The sequence below is a fragment of the Labrus mixtus genome, chromosome 18, assembly GCF_963584025.1.
Source record: "Labrus mixtus chromosome 18, fLabMix1.1, whole genome shotgun sequence".
NCBI classification, from domain to species: Eukaryota; Metazoa; Chordata; class Actinopteri; order Labriformes; family Labridae; genus Labrus; species Labrus mixtus.
In genome coordinates this window covers 20997261-21011469 of record NC_083629.1, presented here as the reverse complement: position 1 = coordinate 21011469, position 14209 = coordinate 20997261, and the positions used below count along the sequence as shown (strand labels likewise).

Genomic DNA, 14209 nt, shown 5'->3' with positions numbered 1-14209 from the left:
TATTTCTTAAATATTGCGGCTACTTCATACACTTCTTATGACAGGACATTAAAGTGTATCTAAATGTGCAAGTACTGAAAAGTCATCATGTAAAGGTAACAATATTACCTACCATCCAAAAAGCTGAACATTTCTTCTCTTCTTAGACATTAAATAAAGAAAAGATGAATGAATGACTTCGTTAAAAAAAAGAAAATAATAATCGGTAGACAATGAAAATAAATGTTTTCTGCTACTCTAGTTCTGTGTAATTTGTAAAAGGTGATTTACTCATTGGCATGCGGCTGCTGCCAGGCTCAGCTTTCTTCTCTCAAACATTTTCTCCTTTTTCATTTTCCAGTGGATTAACAACTTGGAGACGGACCACAGGTACAGCTCATGGCCGTACAACGTGCAGGAGCTGCTCAGGCCCACCTTCCCAGGAGTCATCAGGCAGATCCGCAAGAACTTCCACAATCTGGTTCGTCCGTACCTGATTAATCACCGCCTGCAGATTCCAAATGTGTCTGCACCCTTGTGAAAAATACCAACGTGTGTGTGTTTGTGCGTGCGTGCGTGCGTGCGTGTGTGTGTGTGTGTGTGTGTGTGTGTTGCAGGTGATCATTCTGGACCCAACTCAGGAGAACGCTGTTGAGCTGCTGAGTGTTGCAGAGATGTTTTATTCTAACAACATCCCACTCAGGTTAGTGTTTCAGTCAGCAGGGAGGTTTTGGTCTCTCAGGTAGACAAAAAGTCTTCTAGTTATTTTTAGTAGAGATTTCATACATCGCATTATATACATCTTCTAATAAACGTGAATTACATCAATGTAAGGACAGTTTATGTAAAACACTTTTTTATGATGTCACAGTTTGTGAACAAGCAGAAAAATGTTTTTTTTTTGTTATTAAAGATGCTGCAGTGCAGTTGTTTGGATGTGTGTTTATAAATCCATTTGAATTCAGTAGTTTTGTCAGGCAGCTTTGGTAGACCTTTGTTGTCTCCCTGCATGTGGCATCTCGGGATGGTCAGTTTGTTTGAATACAGATGAAGCTCACAGCACGCTCTCTGCATTCTAACTGTCTGATATACATACGGGAGCCTGTTCATGAAACTTTATTCGGATCCTCTGCGTGTGTTTTTATAGAATCGGGCTGGTGTTTGTGGTGTCCAATGAAGACGACGTAGACGGTATGCAGGATGCAGGCGTGGCTCTGGTCCGAGCTTACAACTACATCAGCGATGAGGTGGACAGTCAGAGTGCATTTGAAGCCGTCATCTCGGTGCGTGACCTCTCTCAAAGAAAGACGATTCTTCTTCTTATTGTCTTAACGAGAATATAAAGTTTGAGTTTGAGTGACTCTGAAACGCTTGAGAACACCAAAGAGAGATTATTTAAAAGTTTGGTTTGTTTTGTTCTTCCATCTGTTAGATGCTCAACCGGGTCTCCATTGGTGGGAAGTTAAGTGTTGGGGATGTGGTGAAAGTGCTGGAGAAGAGGTTCCCTTACGTGGAGGTCAGCAGCGTCCTCGGAGCCGACTCCAGCTACGACAGCAACAGGAAGGTGAGGGGCTGAAACTGAACTTTAGTGTCCCAGTGGCAGATTTGCCTTGGACTTCTGATGCAGTACTAAAATATCAAAGTACATTCATTCATCAGTAAAACATGTCAGTTAAATAATCTTTAAATTACGTACAGAGTAAATGACTAAAAACATAAATATGTGATCATTAAGAACAATGATGAACAACTGCAGGAGAGACGGGTCTGAGATGATTTTTTGTGCCTGTCCGATAAGTTTACGAAAACACATTTTGTTTTCAGCTGACCAATAAACTGAATGAGTAGGTTTATGTCACGTGAGGATCTTATGTTCAAAACATAAACTAAATGATATTTGATTTGAGTACAGTATGTAGATAGATAGATACTTTATTTATCCACTGGGGGGAATTCAGGTGTATCCCATAGCTCACACAAATTCAAATATTGAACAAACAGAGAAAGGTCACATATTGTGCAAAATACACACATTTTTTTGCAAACAGTAATATGCGTCTCTAGTCTGTCTAAAAAAAAAAACCTAATTATGAGAAAAGTCCATCCTCTCCTTCTTTTGCCTGCTCCACTTTTCAGAAAATGTGTGCTCAAACAGGCTGTTTGGAGATGTTCCCTTTGTGACATCACAAAGGGCAGTAACCCCTCCCCCAGGTGGGTGACACTCCCACAGCTAGGTGTTTGTTCTGCCTTCTCACCGTAAACAATTGGGAACAGAGCGAGAACGCCTGAGTTACATCACCTTCCAGAGAGGGGGCGTGGTCAAACACAGCTCATTTGCATTTAAAGGTACAGACACAGAAACAGCCTGTTCTGAGCAGGGCTGAAATAGAGGGGTTTATTTATGTATTATGATGAAATAAAGGATCAGAGTGAATTTTTAGCAGGAAACTTCACAGACATGTTTTGGGGAAGCTCTGAGACTTATTTAAACTTGTAGAAAAGGAGGATAATATGTGTCCTTTAATTTTAAAAAGGGGACCACAAACAGATTATCACGAATAATTAAAAACTGCATAGATAGAATGAACAGATAATTAAAGAGACTTTTCCTGGATCAGTTTTAGACTGATTATACTACAGAAAAAGAACAAGGTCGTTATTACATCTTGTATGAGTTGTAGTAGTTCCCTGAGGGCTCTTAATTTGGAGGAAGAATACTGCTGCAACATTTAAAACACGCTCCAGATAACAGCATGGATCTTATTAAGAGTCTTCTAAGACACAAATCATCTTCTCTCATCCAGCCATACATCTGATGTGGTTCAAGGCTGATGTAATTAGAAGTAACATGTCTCTGTGTCTTCTCTTTCAGGAGGGTCGGGCGTACTATGAGCAGACAGGGGTGGGCCCGTTGCCTGTGGTCTTGTACAACGGCATACCGTACCAGCGGGAACAGCTGGACCCGGATGAACTGGAGACGGTTACCATGCAAAAGATCCTGGAGACCACCTCGTTCTACCAGAGGGCCGTCTACCTGGTCAGTCAGATTCTGTTATGATGGTTTGAGTTCATCTTTGGCACTAAAATCAATTTTCATTCAGTTGAGTCAACATGAAAAAAAAAAAAAAAAAAACGGACTCTATGGAGACACAGATAAGTACTGAACACCCGCTGTGTGAAATCATCCAATAAATGAAGAATGCTTTGAAAACATTTCACAACAGACGCATTTACAACATTTCCCCTTCAAATTTAAAGTCTGTGCTTCTAGCAGAATAAAACATTTTCACAGTGAATAATCCCCTGTAGTGTTGTAATCAAGACCACACTAACCGAGACCAAGACATACCCGAGACCAGAGTGCTCCGAGACCGAGTCAAGACCAAGACATTTAGGGAACGAGACAAGACCAAGACATTTAGGGAACGAGACCGAGTCAAGACCAAGACATTTAGGGAACGAGACAGAGTCAAGACCAAGACATTTAGGGACCGAGACCAAGTCAAGACCAAGACATTTAGGGAACGAGTCAAGACCAAGACATTTAGGGAACGAGACAAGACCAAGACATTTAGGGAACGAGACAGAGTCAAGACCAAGACATTTAGGGAACGAGACAAGACCAAGACATTTAGGGAACGAGACAAGACCAAGACATTTAGGGAATGAGACAAGACCAAGACATTTAGGGAACGAGACAAGACCAAGACATTTAGGGAACGAGACAAGACCAAGACATTTAGGGACCGAGACCGAGTCAAGACCAAGACATTTAGGGAACGAGACAAGACCAAGACATTTAGGGAACGAGACAGAGTCAAGACCAAGACATTTAGGGACCGAGACCGAGTCAAGACCAAGACATTTAGGGAACGAGACAAGACCAAGACATTTAGGGAACGAGACAAGACCAAGACATTTAGGGAACGAGACAAGACCAAGACATATAGGGAATGAGACAAGACCAAGACATTTAGGGAACGAGACAAGACCAAGACATTTAGGGAATGAGACCGAGTCAAGACCAAGACATTTAGGGAACGAGACAAGACCAAGACATTTAGGGAATGAGACAAGACCAAGACATTTAGGGAACGAGACCGAGTCAAGACCAAGACATTTAGGGACCGAGACCGAGTCAAGACCAAGACATTTAGGGACCGAGACCGAGTCAAGACCAAGACATTTAGGGAACGAGACAAGACCAAAACATTTAGGGAATGAGACAAGACCAAGACATTTAGGGAACGAGACCGAGTCAAGACCAAGACATTTAGGGAACAAGACAAGACCAAGACATTTAGGGAACGAGACCGAGTCAAGACCAAGACATTTAGGGAACGAGACCGAGTCAAGACCAAGACATTTAGGGAACGAGACAAGACCAAGACATTTAGGGATCGAGACCGAGTCAAGACCAAGACATTTAGGGAACGAGACAAGACCAAGACATTTAGGGAACGAGACAAGACCAAGACATTTAGGGAACGAGACCGAGTCAAGACCAAGACATTTGGGGAACGAGACAAGACCAAGACATTTAGGGAACGAGACCGAGTCAAGACCAAGACATTTAGGGAACGAGACCGAGTCAAGACCAAGACATTTAGGGAACGAGACCGAGTCAAGACCAAGACATTTAGGGAACGAGACCGAGTCAAGACCAAGACATGTAGGGAACGAGACCGAGTCAAGACCAAGACATTTAGGGAACGAGACAAGACCAAGACATTTAGGGAACGAGACAAGACCAAGACATTTAGGGAACGAGACCGAGACAAGACCAAGACATTTAGGGACCGAGATAAGACCAAGACATTTAGGGAACGAGACCGAGTCAAGACCAAGACATTTAGGGAACGAGACAAGACCAAGACATTTAGGGAACGAGACAAGACCAAGACATTTAGGGAACGAGACCGAGACAAGACCAAGACATTTAGGGACCGAGACAAGACCAAGACATTTAGGGAACGAGACCGAGTCAAGACCAAGACATTTAGGGAACGAGACAAGACCAAGACATTTAGGGAACGAGACAAGACCAAGACATTTAGGGAACGAGACAAGACCAAGACATTTAGGGAACGAGACCGAGTCAAGACCAAGGCAGGAGGAGACTGTGTCTAGATCAAGACCATACATATCACAGAAAAATCTATCTATAAAATATCTGTCAGTGGTGGTCTTGACCGGTCTTGATTTAAAATCCGCCTAACCTGAGACCGAGACGAGACTGAGTAAAAATGCTTTCAATTCCCAGTCGAGACCAAAAGCGATTTCAAGTACTACAGCACTACCCTGTACATTAACAACATCATACAACGACACATATTCACACGTAGTTATCTGAAAGTCTGAAACAGTGACAATAAGAATGACTTTACTTATAAAGCACCTTTAAAAACACAGGTAAACACAGGTATTTAACCTAACCATCACAAGACGTCATCAAAGGAACCATCACAAGAACCCAACAACACGAGCCAATAGGTGTATTGTTTGTGCTAATGTGCATGACTTTTTTTTTCATGTACTGGCACTGTTTCAAAACGGCGTTTAATTAAAAGGAAAATGAAATCATCAGATTAGCTTTAGATGTTTTTGGGGGGAGGAGAATTGTTTTTTTTCTCTTTTTTTCAATTTTTTTTTACGAGTACACAGTGTTGGATCGTAGTGAGAAATATTTTTGTCTGGTAAGCTTCATCTTTGTGTGAGTGTGCCATCTGCCATGTTTTCCTGTTTTAATGTCGTCCCAGCACTCAGAGCAGCCAAATGTTTGAGTTTTATATTTTTTTTTTCAAAGGCTGTTGTGTAAAGTCTTACAGCGAAGTAAGCAGTGTGTAATTTAGTTTCAACTCTAGTCCGGATGAAGGACATTTAACTCAAACTTGTCATTGGAGAACTTTTCCTTCAAAACACTAGTGACTTGACTGCTGTCTTTTTTGTGACTTTAAAGATGAAAAGACACAGAGAAGCCCCCCCCCTGCCCCCCGGCATCATTTCTGGCTCTGCAGTATCAGTGAGGATTATCTGTTCTGAATTCTTACTTTAACATCCTGAATCTGTGATCTTGTGGCTCGCAGGGTGAACTGGCTACGGATCAAGACGTCGTGGACTTCATCATGAGTCAGCCCAACGTCGTTCCCCGAATCAACCCGAGAGTTCTCTCCACCAGCAGAACGTACCTGGACCTGTCTGACACCAGTGAGTACACAGTGGGATGTAACCTGCTATGAATTAATCATTAGGATGTGGACGATGTTGTTGTTGATATTCAGACATTCAGTGAGCTTAGTCCCTCGTTACTTTTCATGAATCAAATTTCCACTTAAAAATCTCCATTTCAATATTCAGCAAATTAATTTAAGTTTGTATTGCAAATGTCCCAAAACTTCCATTGAAGGTTTTACTTTTTTTTTTTTTTTTTCCATTTAAAATCTCCTAAACTTTCCACTGAAGTTTCCACTGAAATGTTCTGAAGTTTATTTCATTTATTTAAAAAAAATGTTTTAATTGATTTAAGTGTTAAGACAATCGAGGGACTGAGTCAATTAAAGCGTACAAAAATATATTTGACTAAATACCTCAACTATTATTCCCTACATGCTCAGCTTCACATCCCTCTATCTCTCTCCTTGCAGACAATCACTTCATCGACGATTACGCCCGCTTCTCGACTCTCGACATCAAAGAGAAGAGCACCGCCGTGGCCAACAGCTTGAACTACATGACCAAGAAAGGTAAAACAGTCCTGCGTGGTGACTGTTATTTATAGAACAAACGCTGAAAGGCTGACGTTTCATTTCTTTTGTTTTCTAGTGAAGAATTATTGAATCATCCTAAACTCTTGGTGTATTCTCCCTCTGTCCTCTCCTCTTCCTCCTCCTCTCTTTCTTCCTAATCATGCGATTTAAAAAAACAAAAAAAAAAAACAAATGTGCAGGGATGACCTCCACCAACAGGCATGGTAATCACCCTCTTCCTCTGCACCATTTCGCCTCTCCCTCATTTTGCTCTGATCTGTTTTCTGTGAACTCTTACTATCGCTGGCATTGTTCGGATCTGTTTGTGAATCCAGCATCACGCCTCCATCTGTGCAGCATTTCTCAGAGGACACAAACGACTAATTCTCCGCATGTGACGATCGTAGTGTAGGCTCTGAAGTGTAACTCCTGATAAATGTGTTTACATAACTGCTCACTTCAGTTCTAACATTGTTTTCTCCCATCTGTAGGAGAGCATGGCGGTTCATTCTGTGCTGTTTGTTTTCGCTGCATGGAGGATACGTTGTTGAGAGTTTGATCTTTAGTTGTAGTGAACTCCACAGTGTAGTAACTTTCTTCATGCTATTCTTTTTTTTTTCTTGCAGCCCAGTTTGCCACCCACATAGATTTTTTTAAATTTTTTTACCCACTTTACCAAACTGTGTCTTCACTGCACACAATCTTTGAGTCATGAGCTCGTCTGTGTAGGCTCATCGGAGTCATTTCACTGACAGCCTGTGTTTCTTCCTTTTGTTGTCGTCAGATGACGGTTACACCCGCCCTGTGACCTTCTGGGTGGTCGGAGACTTCGACAAACCCTCGGGACGTCAGCTGCTTTATGACGCCATCAGACACATGGTACAAAAAAAAAAGATTGCTTTGAGATGTTTCATGAGTCTTTAGAAGATGGAGAAATTCAAAGGAACTGAGTGACATTTTGGGGGAAACTCCAAATCACTGTCTTGTATTCCACTTTTGATTCTTAAATATGACACAGAAAGAAAGACATCTGTCTTAGCTTAGCTTGAAGATCTGAAACGGGAACATCTAGCCTAGCTCTGTCCTAAATTACTCCTAACTGGAACCTGTTAAGAAATACGATACGATAAGCCCTTATTGACCCTAAAGGGATATTCATTCTTACAGATTCAGATTGATTCTACTGCAAGTCAGATATCAGATAAACATTTAACAGCACAACTATTTAACAGGTTAATTTCTCATTTGTTTAATCTGAAAACAACAAAAGTAAAGAACCTAGGTTGCTGTTCCTGGAGTTACAGCTGCTCTGAAACACAATAAAGCAGTAGAAATATAGTTATTCTATCTATATGACTATGTTGTGTTTAAGAGCAGCTGTAACGACTGAATTTCCCCCTGGGGATTAAAAAAGTATTTCCGGTTCTGATTCTGAATCTGAGTCCTCACTGGTGCCTCAGTGTGATGACGAACCACGGAGGACTTGTACCAATGGGCCAAGAAAAAGCTCTGCACATCGGGTGTCATTCTTACACTTCAGTTTTTTAAAGGAACCTTCCTCTAAAGCAGGAGTTCTCTAACTTTTTTGGCTCGTTTACCCCCTTTCAGAATTACCCCCTTTGTCCGGCCAAGAACATTTTTCAGGAAATAATTTGGGAAAAGAACATGAATAAATTGATGCATGCGGTCTTCATACATTCATACATAATGCAAGCTATATTATAAATGAATATCCTCAAGTTGGAAATAGTGCCCTATTAAATGTTGCATAGAGAACATGTGCTATTCATTAATTTGTCTTTAATCAGTGAATGGATTTTCCTAGAAATCATTATATTGGTTTGTTGTGGTGCAACTTTCTTTAACGTCATTTGTCACGTGCCCCTTGCAGTGCTCCCACGTACCCCCGTTTTAGAAACACTGCTCTAAAGCGCAGAGATATGAAAGAGTGGTGTCTCATTCTCATCCAGCTCTATATAAGATATTAAAACAGGTATTTCCCCAGAGTGTTCAACCTCCTTCAAGTTTTAGTTTGAAGCATTTAAAGATTTTTTAATTCTAATTTAAATCAAAATAGCGGCTAACACCAAAACGTAGATTAACTCCCATGTTTATTTGCTTTAATGTTTTCTAAATAATAATAATTTAAACCGTATCATGTGACTCTGGAGGTAGTATTCTGGTGAGTCTGAACCTGATGAGTGTGGGTTTGTAGGTGTTATCATTAAAAAATGAACATATCGATCAGGAGTAGAATTCTGTTATTTTTTGTTACTTGTGAATGTGTTGAGGTTTGACTGCTCTAACGAACCCTTCACTAACGTTTTCCCGTTCTGCATCAGAAAACCAGCAACAACGTCCGCCTGGGGATGATCAACAACCCGTCAGATGCTCCGTCCGAAGAGACGAGCCGCGTGGCCCGAGCAATCTGGGCCGCCATGCAGACTCAATCTGCCAACAACGCCAAGAACTTCATCACCAAGCTGGCTAAAGAAGAGACGGCTGCGGCTCTGGAGAAGGGAGTCGACATCGGAGAGTTCGCCGTCGGGGTGAGCGGCGACGATTGTGATTATTAAATGATCTCTCTGTTTTTTGAAGCATTTATGCAATCCCAATTTGTATCCCTTATTTTCCCTTTTGATCAATTGCCTACAAGTTTGTTCTGTTGTCGCCTCAGGGTATGGATGTGTCATTGTTTAAGAGCGCCTATGAGGGTCATAAATATGACTTCCTGCTCTCCCACGCCGCCTACTGCCGAGATGTGCTCAAACTGAAGAAAGGACAGAAAGCAGTCATTAGCAACGGAAGAGTGAGTCACAATCTGGTTTCTTATTGTTTAAAAAAACTTTTAACCCGCACTGAAATTATAAATATACTTATCTTTTATGAATAAAGTAAATCAATACTTACCTTTTGTCTCCTGAATGCAGATCATTGGTCCTCTGGAGGAGGAGGAAGTGTTCAACCAGGATGACTTCCTGCTCTTAGAGAGCATCATCCTGAAAACATCCGGAGAGCGGATTAAAGGCAAAGTGCTGCAGTTTGGAATCGAGGACGACCGGTACTTTACCTCCCTTCATGACAAGCATAGACTCTCTCTGTGTTGAATGTAGAATAGAAAAGAACTTGATTTGTCCATTATGTGGAGGATTGTCTTTGGCTTCACAAGAACAAAAACATTATGACAAACTAGAAAATATTTCAGGACAGTGAGAGATTAGAAAAGCACTCTGAGTCCTTGAAAACATCACCATCGACTGTGTTTGTAAATGAAAATCAGTGTTTAGTTCAGTCATAAGTTTTAGTACTTTAATTCTGCTAGGGACAAATGATTATTCATTTTAAAAAAAAATGTGACTCATGGCAGTCTGAAGCACTTCAAACCAGGAGTGCAATGGAGGAGCGGGGTCACTCGTTATGTCGAGTGCTTTCTTTAGTGTTCAGCTTTCACCTGTCACAAAGTGTCACCCTATGATTTTACTGGCTGTATTGACCTCTCTTTTTCCCCTTTCCATTTCACATCTAAGTGCCCGCACCATGCTACCACATCAGAAGAGAAAATGCTTTCTAACAGAATCTTATAAAACATTTCAAGAATCTTTTGACTCACCCTAAACTCATTTATCTTCCTGAGTAGGTGTAGCCTCTGCAGAGCTGTTTTAAAGACATAATCTGTGTTATCTATGAGGGAGAGTAATATTTTAGATTGCGCTGATTGATTTAAAAAAAAAAATTAAACTGATTTTTCTCTCAGGGCCAGCGACCTGGTGATGAAGGTGGACGCTCTTCTCTCCTCCCAGCCCAAAGGAGAGGCCCGGGTTGAATATGACTTTGCAGATGATCGCCACAGGTAAAGATTTAATACATAGACATAGCATTTATTCATATTTATAGCGTCCCATTAATCCACCCATCCATTCACATTTTTTGTCTACATCTGTAAATTCTGTAATTACCTGTACATAGCACAGATTCTTGCACGTCTGGTGAGATGCCAAACCTCATTTTGTTACTCTGTACTTGTATATGTGTAATGACAATAAAGTTGAATCTTATCTCATCTCAATACTCGCACATAATTTAGATGAGAAAATGTTACCGGTTTAGAGTTTATGTTTTGGTGAATCAGTGTTTGTTTAGGAATCAGAATCAGCCGTGTAAATCTTAGGTATGTTTAACTTTCCTCACCTCTGATTTCTTTGCAGTGCTGTGAAGATCCGGCCTAAAGAGGGCGACGTCTACTTTGACGTCATCGCCGTCGTTGATCCTGTAACCAGAGACGCACAGAAACTAGCTCCTCTCCTCGTGGTGGGTTGAACTATAAATCCCCTGGTTGGACTGAGTTCTAATAAGATCTGTCCGGTTGATTCACCTGGCCCTCACCTCCACTCTCTCCACATCTTCTTTCTAACCTGTCTTTCCCTCCTTGACGTTCGCTCTCTCCGCAGGTTCTGAAGCAGCTGGTGAACCTCAACCTACGCGTCTTCATGAACTGCCAATCCAAACTGTCAGAGATTCCCCTCAAGAGGTGAGGACAGTAGAGTACTCAGTAGAGTGGGTGTGATCGCTGCTTTTTCTGCATGGAGCTTACATCCTCACAGTACTCATAGAAGGATTTACCAAAGATGAAGCACTTAGACCTTTACAAATCAAAGTACTGTTCTGCTTTAATGCAGATATTTGAAGTGTCACTGTATTCATAGAGCTTCTAAAAACATCCATATTTAGACTCTCCCACCTCTAATTAAAGTCAAACTGTGTGTTTCTTCACAGTTTTTACCGCCACGTCTTGGAGCCTGAGGTGTCCTTTCAGGTCGACGGTAGTTTTGCTCCGGGCCCCTTGGCTAAGTTCCTGGACATGCCTCAGTCGCCCCTCTTCACCCTGAACCTCAACACCCCCGAGAGCTGGATGGTGGAGTCTGTGCACACCCGCTACGACCTGGACAACATCTACCTGGAGGAGGTACAGCTCAGGTTTTTGTTGCTGTGAGGGTTAGGTCAGGATCAGTCGTGATGACATTTTAAAAAGTTTTTATCTCGGGAGTGTCAACGCTACTAAGTGCTAGTAGTTGAACATACCGTAAGAGGAACAAATAATGAGCTCTGATCTTGGAGCTGGGAATGACATCATGCCCGAGTTAACCGCGTTCCTATTGCGAGTTGGCATCAAGTCGGACAAGCAACATGAACGCCTCCAGGAGCACGTTTGTTTTGTTATCTAACACCAGGTGATATCAACACACTGTGATAGTTTTCCCGCTACAATAACATCACAGCATGTCCACAGATAGAACTAGCACGATACTATTGGTGTTGATTTAATTACACAAAAAGAGGACTAAGCTGCTGATAAACACAATAGTTTAATAGCTTAAACGTTACTGTTGATTCACGTAGCAGCCATGTTGAAATTTAACTGGGACTACTGATGTTACTCTGAGTTTCCGAGTTGGAATTGCGTCTTCAGGGAGACGTTCCTGATGATGTTAGAGTCGGGCAACTCTGAATTTCCGACTTCTGAGATCAAAATGATCGCGTCATAAACTCGGACCTTTTCTGCACGCCTGTGTTTGCAGGTGGAGAACATCGTAGCGGCGGAGTACGAGCTGGAGCACCTCCTGTTGGAAGGTCACTGCTTTGACGTGAGCTCGGGCCAGCCGCCGCGCGGACTCCAGTTCACCCTGGGGACCGCCTCCGAGCCGGTCATCATGGATACGATCGTCATGGCGAACCTGGTGAGTTACTGAGGAGTGAATCCTTTTATCCTGTTGTGTAACACCTTGGAGCAGAAAGCTTCTGAAAACGCAAACACTCTGAATCTCCCGCGCTCTGCTCTGTAGGGTTACTTTCAGCTGAAGGCAGCTCCGGGCGCCTGGATCCTCAAGCTGAGGAAAGGTCGCTCTGATGAAATCTACAAGATTTACAGGTAAGACCGTGGACTTTTGGGTTGTCTTGGGTTACAGAGTTGAAATGTCTTATTATTTTTAAACATCCAGCCTCTGACTTGTGGAGTTCCTCTCTGTTCTGATCCGCTCCGTCTTGTGTTGCAGCCACGATGGCACCGACTCTCCAGCCGACTCTGATGACATCGTAGTCGTGCTGAACAACTTCAAGAGCAGGATCATTAAAGTCAAGGTCAGTGTAACGTCTTACAAAGTGATCACAATATTACAATGTATAAACTAAACTGAAACAAATCCTGTTTGACGAGCGTCAATATATTTTTAGTTTTGTTCAGTCTGACTTGAAACTAGAAGCTGCACTGATTCTTTTCAGTCATGCAGAACATAAACATATAAATAACGTGTAAAATTCTACATCTAATTGGGTAAATTTACATGTCATGAATGTGGCCACATGCAGACACACTTTGAATTACAAACACAACAACATTCCCAAGAGTCATCCCAAGACGCCTGAGGGAATAAATAAGACAATAAATATAGAAATCAAAGCCTGGAAATGTGGCCCAATAGAGCACAGCAATCTATGAATGTAAAGTTTAAATCCACTTATTTATATCTTTGATGAACTCTCCTCATCATTAAAGGTTCCCTGCAGACTTTCATGTGAACATATTCTCTGTTTACATTTAGTGTGAGAGGCTCCTCGAGCTATTAGAAACATGTTCCGGGGGTTTTCTTCCTCATAAAGAATTTAAAAAAGCTGATTTTTCTTTTAGTATTGACACTTACAATGTTACAACTCGTGTTAACTAGCTTGCAGTTGTCATGTTCACTGCTTTTGTTGGGAAATGAGTGTGAATCTTGTCCCATCAGATCCACCTGTAGCTCAGTGAAGAAGTAAAACCCAGAGCTGAAATGTGCATCAATCTGTCAAAAACTACAGATCACCTTTAATATGTAAACGATCTGGATTAAAGTAGACCAAAAGGAGGCGCCGCCGGACCAGTGGTTAGGGTGCACACTCTGTGTACAGAGGCTGCAGCTCTCAAGGCAGGCGGCCCGGGTTCAAATCCGACCTGTGGCTCCTTTCCTGCAAATCAATCCCCACTCTCTCTCTCTCTCCCCAACTTCTGACTCTATTTACTGTCCTATCTTTACAATAAAGGAATAAAAAGCCCCAAAATAAATCTTTAAATATACATATATATATATCTATACCAAAAGGACTAGATGTACAGTATGTTATCCATTTACTAACTAACTGGGTTCAAATTGTGTTGATCAGGTCCAGAAGAAACCGGACAAGTTTAACGAGGAGCTGCTGAGTGACGTCACCGAGGAAAGTGACGATGGCTTCTGGAAATCTCTGACCAGGTAGAGCTTCGATTTCAAAAATGTGCTCGTTACTGCTTCATCAAAAAGTTAATAAAGACACCAATAAACAAAAAATCATTGTAAAGTGCATCAGTGCATATGTTTATATATTAATATTCAGATTTTCTATCATTAGTTTGTTTGATTTTAAAAGTACGACTGAATATCAAAATGTTAAATGAGTGGGCACTTCTTCGTCTCCTG

General features: G+C 41.6%; 1 protein-coding gene across 1 annotated transcript in view; it reads left to right on the top strand.

Annotated features, from left to right (window-relative positions):
* Positions 1 to 14209, top strand: part of uggt1 (UDP-glucose glycoprotein glucosyltransferase 1) — a 35050-nt gene that overhangs the window by 14529 nt on the left and 6312 nt on the right. Inside the window, exons 14-32 of the mRNA XM_061062571.1 lie at positions 341 to 460; positions 597 to 682; positions 1127 to 1262; positions 1412 to 1543; positions 2852 to 3016; positions 6066 to 6186; positions 6624 to 6722; positions 7510 to 7604; positions 9068 to 9274; positions 9403 to 9534; positions 9656 to 9786; positions 10480 to 10575; positions 10931 to 11033; positions 11174 to 11253; positions 11499 to 11688; positions 12302 to 12460; positions 12566 to 12651; positions 12776 to 12860; positions 13917 to 14005. Coding sequence (XP_060918554.1) covers positions 341 to 460; positions 597 to 682; positions 1127 to 1262; positions 1412 to 1543; positions 2852 to 3016; positions 6066 to 6186; positions 6624 to 6722; positions 7510 to 7604; positions 9068 to 9274; positions 9403 to 9534; positions 9656 to 9786; positions 10480 to 10575; positions 10931 to 11033; positions 11174 to 11253; positions 11499 to 11688; positions 12302 to 12460; positions 12566 to 12651; positions 12776 to 12860; positions 13917 to 14005 — 2312 coding nt within the window. The remainder of the gene's footprint in view (positions 1 to 340; positions 461 to 596; positions 683 to 1126; positions 1263 to 1411; positions 1544 to 2851; positions 3017 to 6065; positions 6187 to 6623; positions 6723 to 7509; positions 7605 to 9067; positions 9275 to 9402; positions 9535 to 9655; positions 9787 to 10479; positions 10576 to 10930; positions 11034 to 11173; positions 11254 to 11498; positions 11689 to 12301; positions 12461 to 12565; positions 12652 to 12775; positions 12861 to 13916; positions 14006 to 14209) is intronic.